Below are 8,537 nucleotides of genomic sequence, written 5' to 3'. Positions count from 1 at the left end.
CCAAGATATGATAGATGGGAAATCAAGTAAAAAATGGGTGAGTCATTTTCATAAATATTACAAAGTTTTGTTTATTTTGAACCATTAGATCTATTAGATCAATGGCTTGAATTAGTCGGCAGGTTTTCACATGCGACATGGTTCTCACCTGATTAAGGACCTATATATATATATGGATGAGTTCTAGTGCGGAGATAGCTTCCCGTGCGATTGTGCTGTTAACAGAAAATGACACACCTTAAGTAGACAAACCACACACCTTAAGCACACAAACAAAGCATCTTAAGAAGACATCACTTAAAAGTTTAAAATGGCGCACCTTAAGTACACATACCACGCACTTTAAGCGCATAAACAAAGCACTTTAAGAACACAAACCACGCACCTAAAGTTTTAAAATGCCGCACCTTAAGTTTCAACAACTGACGCATCTTAAGCATATAAATCACGTACCTTATCAAGAAAATCACGAACCTAAAGTTTTAGGCCGACACACCTTAAGTTTCAACAACAGACGCGTCTTAAGCACACAAACCACGCACCTTAAAAAAGAAAACCACGCACCTTAAATAGAAAAATCATGCACCTTAAATTTGATCTAGATACAAAATGACCAAATTGCCACCATATTTTTTTTAATCATTGTTAATCTCGGGCATTGGTTTAGGCAAGATCAATGACTCAGATTTAGCCGCACAACCACACGGGAGACACCCAACCGCAAGGGAACTGAATTATATATATATATATATATATATATATATATTCCGCAAGTACTTTAAAAAATTAAATAAAATTAAATAAGTTTATGAACTTCAGACTATAACCCACTTTCAAGCTTATACAAAGATAAATTGAGTCAATTTGATTTCGAGATTCATCACTAAATTAGACACTTCTATGCACAAAAAGTTCAATTCATATCCAAACCTTGCCTCAATATTTGTGAAAGCAAATCTTAAGCAAAACTTATTATTTACTAAACAATGGAGGGGGCACCTTTTTGTTAACACTACTGTGGAAGGAAAACATCCTTCTTTCCTGGGCTATAAAGAGGACCAAAATGTGTGCGCTTACATTCGAACATAAATATAATAATTTCAACTTTCTACTATCCAATACTAATGTCTCTTCATCTTCTTTCTCTATCCCCCTTGCCTTCTAAGCTTTACATTCCCAAAAATTTCACAACAAAATCCCCAAGATTATGCTATTGTGGCATAAGATCTCAAGTTGAAAGACCATCACCAAATTATTACAAGCCTACCATTTGGACTCATGATTTTGTCATGTCCTTGAAAGTTAATAATGTGGTATACATATAATTCCCACTATAATATATATATTTATTATGATATATATTCATTACACAAGTGTACTAGAATTTATTAATGGATGTTGGATGAAGTATTGCAAGAGAGGGCGGAGAAGATGGAAGATGAAGTGCGGAGTGCGATGGGTGAAGTGTTGATTCGGCCATGGCAAGTGCTTGAACTGATAGATGAGGTGCAGAGGTTAGGGCTTGGCCATCGTTTTGAAGAAGACATATTGGAAGCTCTTGAAAGAATAGTTTCTTCTATAGGACTTGACAATATTATTGCTGCATCACCTCAAAAGTGTGGTCTTGTTTTCAAGCTTTTCAGGCAACATGGTTTCGAGGTTTCTCAAGGTATATTTTTAATTTATTGTTTTTTTTTTGGGGAAGTTTAATTATTTGTTCTTAAGGAAGTTTTTTATTTATTTATTTTTATTTATTTGTGTTAGTTTATTTGTTAATTGTCAAACTTACAATAATATATAGTTATCAAAATAGACTCACAAAATATAAAAGTAACTCACCAGAAGTACCACTTCTCGGTCAAATCGAGAAGTTAACCGACAAAGTGGAAGAATTTCACCTTATAGTTAACTTCTTGGTTTGACCGAGAAGTGGTATTTACCTTGGGGATGACCAAGAATTGGTGAAACTTACTGGAAGTACGAGACTGACAAGGTGGAAAAATTACACCTTGTTGGTTAACTTCTATGTTTGATGAGGTGGTACTTATGTTGAGAATAACTGAGAAGTGAAAAAGGTCACTGAAACTCTGAAAGTATCACTTATAAGTCAAACCGAGAAGTTAACCAACAAGGTGGAAGATTTCACCTTGTCGGTTATCTGGAATGACCAGGAAGTGGTACTCCTAGTGAGTTTTCATCAGTCATGTTGTCGAAATTGAAGGATGAAATGTGGAAAAAAAAATAGTGAAACACGTACTAGTTATGTCGAGAATGAAAGTTGTGAATCTAAGTTGACCGAGACTCCAAAGTCATAGGATCAAAAGTATAAACAAAAATCTATAATTTATTTATTGTTGTTCCCAAACTATAATTTATTATTATTTTTTGAATAAAACTATAATTTATTTATTTTTCTTCCCAAACTATAATTTATTTATTTAGTAGACAGTAGATTGCATGTATAGTCTCTATCGCTTTCTCCATTGGCTTACGTCTTTTCAATTTTCATATGCTCTCACAACTTCAGACATCTTTAGCCATCTCATGGATGAAAATGGAGAATTCATTCCGACCATACAAAGTGATACTAAGGGGATTATGAGTTTGTACGAAGCCTCGTTTCTCACCTTTGACGGAGAAAACATTCTTCAAATTGCTAAGCCTTTTATAATAAAATGCCTCAAGCATATCATGGCAAAGGAAGACTGCAGCCTTTCTGAAGAGGTAATTAATAATTTAATTTAATTATTATAATTTTTTTAAAAAATCCTTTGTGGAAAACCTTAGCTAAGTTGGTAGAACAGTTGATTGGATAACTACAATATTCGAAATTTAATTCTCTATTAGAACTATCTATTGTCTTCATAATTTGTGTTGATTAGCTATAAACTCACAATGTATGTTTCAGGCAAAGCGCAACTTTGAATACAACTTTTGGTGAAATATTTTCAAATTTACAAATGCAAATCTTTAACAGGTAAATCATGTCCTTGAACTACCACAACACTATAGACCTCCAAGGTTGGAAGCCAGGTGGTATATTGAGGCATGTAAGAAAACAAGGGGTGATAATGACTTTTTACTCGAGCTTGCTACGTTGGATTTCAACATGGTACAATCTCTATATCAAAAAGAACTCCAAGAAGTATCAAGGTACATATATTAATTTTGTCATTCACAAAAAAAAAAAAAAAAAAAAAAAACCATCACATGTACTATGTGCTATATGTTACTTATTGATCGTGCAAATCTAATAGCAACATTATATTACATTAATTCTTAGGTGGTGGAAAGACATAAGGTTAGCAGACAAATTAAACTTTGTGAAAGATAGATTAGTGGAGTGTTACTTCTGGGCAGCTGGAGTTACACCCCAACCTCAACTCAGCAAGGCTCGCATAGCCCTAACAAAGGTTTCTGCATTAATATCAACAATTGATGATATCTATGATGTTTATGGATCTCCCAATGAGCTCCACCTATTTACAAATGTTGTTAAAAAGTAAGATGAAATCATCTTTATTTATTTATTTTTTTTCAATCTTTTCCTTGATCTCTCTTTGAGATATTTAATTCATTCAATTCTTTTTTTTTTTTTTGAAAACTTCAATTCTTTTTTTTTTTAAATTATTTCATCTAATATAATTAAATTGCAGGTGGGATCTTGATGGGGTGAAAGATCTTCCAGATTACATGAAAATATGTTTTCTTGCTCTCTACAACACAGTAAATGAGTTGGGAGATGATACTGTTAAAGAGCAAGGAGTAAATTCAATACCCATACTTGCAAAAAAGGTAAATTTACACAATCAAATTACTATTACTTATGATAATTTGATTATGGGGTTAAATTGTTTAATTGTTGCTTTTAGTGGGCAGATATGTGTGAAGCATTCTTGGTGGAAGCAACTTGGAGTAACAAGAAGGTTACACCACCTCTTAAGGTTTATCTTGAGAACGCTTGGGTTTCTGCCTCAGGGAGTGTCATTCTTTCACATGCTTATTTCTTGATCACTCAAAATATCACCAATGAAGCATTAGATGCCTTGCAGAATAACAATGATCTTCTAAGATGGTCATCCATGATTTTCCGCCTATGCAATGATCTAGCAACCTTTAAGGTTAATAATTAATTACTTACCTAAATCTCATTTTAATTATCTTGTTTACATAGTAACAATTGTTGTGAAAAATAGAATTCCAAAAAATTGGCTATTCACATCCTAAAATTCCCTATTGTATTAGTTATTCCGATTTGCTTAGTAATAGCTAAATTATTCGTAATCCTAAAAATACCCTTGTGCCTGTGTATTGGTGAAATGATGTTGTACTGATGTTTTTTTTGTTAAATTTTTTTTGAACAGGCAGAGTTGGAGCGGGGTGAAACTGCGAATTCAATATTATGTCACATGCAAGAAAGTGGACACTTAGAGGATGATTCACGTGACTATATACGATATTTACGTGATGAAGCATGGAAGAATCTAAATAAAAACAAAACATCTGATAATATTTCTCTGTTTGGGAAGCCATTTATTGAAGCGGCAATTAATCTTGCTCGAATTTCTGAGTGCACTTACCGGCACGGAGATGGGGTTGGAGCTCCGGATATTAAATCAAAAAATCGGGTCTTATCCTTGATTATTCAACCATTGTCCTTGCATGGGCAAGAATGAAGACATTTCTTTAGTCAAAAGATGGACTCATATATATATATATATAGAGAGAGATTTAGGCTCAAATACGGCGGGGAGCTCCCATGCAGTTGTGCAACTTAATCTGCGTCGTCCGATTTCATTAATCCAACTGCAATTCGCATATGTTTCAATGGGGTTATTATGGTAATTTTAGTATCTATATTACGGGAATTGAAATGGTGCATTTTATGATTTTAGTACATGATGTAGTGCGTTTTAATACATGCTGTAGTGTTATTAAGTATGTTGGTGCATTAACTGTGTTGTGGAATGATGTGTTTTAATCTATCTGCTTGCTCATTTTCATACATAGAATGGTGTGTAACTGTGTTGTGGAATGGAATGTTTTAATACGTCATCTGATGCATTTTAACACGTAGAATGGTGTGTATTTTAACACATGTTTTCTAATAAGTGTGTTGTGGAATTGTGTGTTTTAATCCGCCCTCTGTTGCATTTTAATAAGTAGAATGTTGTGTATTTTAACACATATTTTCTAATAAGTGTAATAGTGCATGTTTATAATCTGCGATTGAGATTTTCAATAAGTGGAATTGTGTATTTTAACACACGTTGTAGTGCATTTTAATACGTAGAATGGTGCATATTTTAGCACATGTTTTCTAATGTGTAAATAGTGTATGCTTATAACATGAGGTGCATTGTGGTACATTTTAATACGTAGAATGATGCATTTTATTACGTATATTGATGAACTTTAAGTGATTAGGTGCATTTGGTTATAGTGTGGAATGGTGTGTTTTATCAGTCTTCTGGTGCATTTTAGTACGTAGAATGGTGTACTTTGTAACACACACACACACACACACACACACACATATATATATATATATATATATATATATATTGCACGTTGATTTGATGACTTGATCTAATCTAATGGTTGAAAATAGGCCGCACGGCCAAACCTAATGTCCAGGCCACATAAACACCCCTATATATATATAACTTGTGTTCCTGCTCTTAAATACTTGATATATACATTTTTCTTGGCGCCCAAATGATGAAAATCAATTCTTGTTTGGAACATCATTGAGTAAAAGTGAGGAAGTAGAATTTGAGAGTATATATAGTAGAATTCTATGGATAATATGGGCAAATTATTGTGTGGACCACAATCCAAAACGACGTCGCTAATTTTTATGAGTTAGAATATATAATGTGCATTATGAGTAAGAATAATGTACAATATGTGTTAGAATAAATTACATTATGTGTTAGAATAATAAAACTTTAGGGTAAGATAATGTTAATTATGTGTTAAAATAATTAATTTTATGTGTTAGAATAATATACATTATAAATTAGAATAATAAAATTCTTGGGTAAAATAATGTACATTATGTATTAGAATAATATATTTTATGTGTTAGAATAATGTACATTATTATAGTTATAAAAATGAATATTGTAGCCGCTCGCGTGTAAAAGAACTACGTGAAACGACGTCATTTTAGATGTGATCAACACAACTATGTAGACCACGGTCCACACAATAACTATTGCATGTCATTGAGGCCAACCCAAAACCTCGTCTATATTCATTATTCTAATCGAATATCAGCTAAGCTTTAGATAATTTTTTAAACGTCTCATTCTTTAGGGCATCCTCAATAGCTAAGTTTTTAGCACAAATTTTTAAGTGCCAACTACGAGGGGAGAAAGATAAAAAAACTGCAAACGCGCCAGTGGACGCGTGCACTGCTGGATTCCATTGTGTGCGAAACGCATAGTTCCGCGCATTTCCTTCTCTTTTTCTATGCCGCGGGACCCACAAAACCCCCACATCTTGCGGGAGGACCTCACATTTTCTCTCTCTCTCTCTCTCCTCCACATTACCTATGTTATTCTCAATGTTGCAAAAATCGCTAGGCGCCCCCCAAGCGCCCGATTTTTTTTTTTTTTAACTCTTAAATTAGGTAAATTTTTTTATTTAATTATTTAAAAGTCTAAAATTATTGTAAAAGTGTAAAATACAATACATATAAAATTATTTATATTTTATAATTGTAATTCATTAATTTGTAATTCACTTATAAGTTATAAGTTATAACTTGAATACTTAATAAGTTATTATGTTAATAGTTAATACTTATTTACTTAATACTTAATAGTTAATACGTAATAGACTAATAGTTATTAGTTAATGAAGTTATAAACTAATAAACATGAAAGGAATCAACAAACTTCTAATTTCTAAATTCTAAATCATAGATTCATAGCCCATGCAAAGTGCAAACTTCAAAAATCAAAAGTCCAAAATAAAGATTACACACACTTCAAGTACTAAATGTCTAAATAACAATTCACAAAGTGTTCTTCAATCTTCATTCATCAAGGCATCAATACATCAAATTTAACTTTCAAGGTTGTCTTCTCCATCTCCTTGTCCATATTGATCAATGACATGATTTTCATCATCTTCAAACTCAATATCCACATCCACATCAACTTCTTCTTCATTTCCGGTTTCAAAATTATCTTTTTCAAGCTCTCTTAATCTAGAACTTCGGCGTGGTCTTAGTGCTTCATCATCAAGTTCCTCATCTCCATCCTCAACTTCATCTCCAACCACAACTTCATCATTAACAAGCTAATCTTGTGCACAATTTGCATCACTAGCAAGTAATACTTCAACATTTTGATCTTTTTTTCTATTGTTCATCAAGTTTGCATTAAATTGCACAAAGAATAGATTGTTAAGGCGGTTAGCTTCCAACCTATTTCTTTTTTTTTGTATGTACCTAAAATATTAAAAATGTAAAATTCAAAACATGTTACAAATAGTAAACTAGTAAAGTAAACAAAATTCAAAACAAAGTAAGTACACTAGTTAACTAGTAAACTAACCCCTTCAAATGTACTCCAATTCCTTTCACATCCGGAAGAACTTGAAGTAAGACTTAGAATCTTCATAGCAATTATTTTCAAGTTTGGAGTTCCCATCCCATAACTTAACCACCACGTTGCTACATCAAAGCAATAAAAATAAAAAATGTTAAATAATCAAAATGTCAAACACTCAAACTAGTAATTTAGTATGTAACTTATTTACCTGGATCATATTGTCCATCATTGGACTCACATCCTTTTGCTGCAATTAATTTTCCAAACATTCCTTCTTTCTTCTTATACTTGGACAATTCATCCATTAAAATCTTGTTTTGCATTTCTAAGTCTCCAAAATAATAAGTCTCAAGGAACTCAACACATCCCATAGAAATGAAATCATCCAAATGAAGCTGAGGATCCTTATAGTGGTTGAATGCCATGCTTCACATACTCAAATATGAACTGACTTGTGTGTGCCTCCATTGAACATTCTTTAGAAGATAAAAACACAGTGCCCAACCTTGAATTGACACACAAGTTCATGATGCTTCTTCTCTTCCTATCTGTCCAAGCATCAGTCATAATTGAGCACCCATTTAATTTCCACTCCGCTTCATGGACCTTTAAACTTTCTCGGACTCGATCAACCTCTTTTTTCAAACAAGTTTCACTCATTTCATATCTATTTGGTACTTGAGCTCCCGGACCATATTGACCAATAGCTTCAACCAACAACTTGAAGCTATCTTTCTGAAAAGTATGAAATGGAATAGATGATTCATAAGCCCATCTACATATGTAAGCTTTCACCCGATTAGCCATTTCCTTGTCAAATGCATCAATTATTCGTTGTTGTGCCTTGCCCTTTCCTGAACTCAAAGAAGACTCGGGATTGATTTGATTTGTGAACTTATCCATAGGGCCAATTGGCCGAGGTGGTTTCAAAGGTCCAAACTGCTGCACCTCATCAATATCAATACTAGCATT

At 33.0% G+C, this 8,537-nt stretch overlaps 1 protein-coding gene across 2 annotated transcripts; it reads left to right on the top strand.

Moving 5' to 3' along the window:
• The first annotated feature begins 1,047 nt into the window (after window positions 1–1,047).
• Window positions 1,048–5,055, top strand: LOC116033532 (isoprene synthase, chloroplastic-like). 2 transcript variants are annotated; one of them, XM_031276279.1, is made up of 8 exons: window positions 1,048–1,313; window positions 1,409–1,669; window positions 2,528–2,724; window positions 2,978–3,153; window positions 3,284–3,502; window positions 3,657–3,795; window positions 3,873–4,121; window positions 4,365–5,055. In XM_031276279.1, the coding sequence occupies exons 2-8, from the start codon at window positions 1,432–1,434 to the stop codon at window positions 4,674–4,676; spliced, it is 1,530 nt and encodes a 509-aa protein (XP_031132139.1). In that variant the 5' UTR covers window positions 1,048–1,313; window positions 1,409–1,431; the 3' UTR covers window positions 4,677–5,055. The 2 variants fall into 2 exon arrangements, with proteins under 2 accessions (XP_031132139.1, XP_031132138.1); XM_031276278.1 differs by having other exon boundaries at window positions 1,048–1,669.
• Window positions 5,056–8,537: the final 3,482 nt, after the last annotated feature.

The sequence above is a fragment of the Ipomoea triloba genome, chromosome 10 (genome assembly GCF_003576645.1).
Source record: "Ipomoea triloba cultivar NCNSP0323 chromosome 10, ASM357664v1".
Taxonomy (NCBI): domain Eukaryota; kingdom Viridiplantae; phylum Streptophyta; class Magnoliopsida; order Solanales; family Convolvulaceae; genus Ipomoea; species Ipomoea triloba.
This window is presented reverse-complemented; position numbering and strand designations above follow the sequence as displayed.

What these genes read in the sequence shown, in the direction of transcription:
- LOC116033532 (XM_031276278.1), top strand. Translation starts at nt 1,396, where the DNA reads ATGTTGGATGAAGTATTGCAAGAGAGGGCGGAGAAGATGGAAGATGAA. An exon ending in TGGTTTCGAGGTTTCTCAAG is followed by an intron (nt 1,670 to 2,527) that starts GTATATTTTTAA and finishes TCACAACTTCAG; the next exon opens with ACATCTTTAGCCATCTCATG. An exon ending in ACTGCAGCCTTTCTGAAGAG is followed by an intron (nt 2,725 to 2,977) that starts GTAATTAATAAT and finishes AATCTTTAACAG; the next exon opens with GTAAATCATGTCCTTGAACT.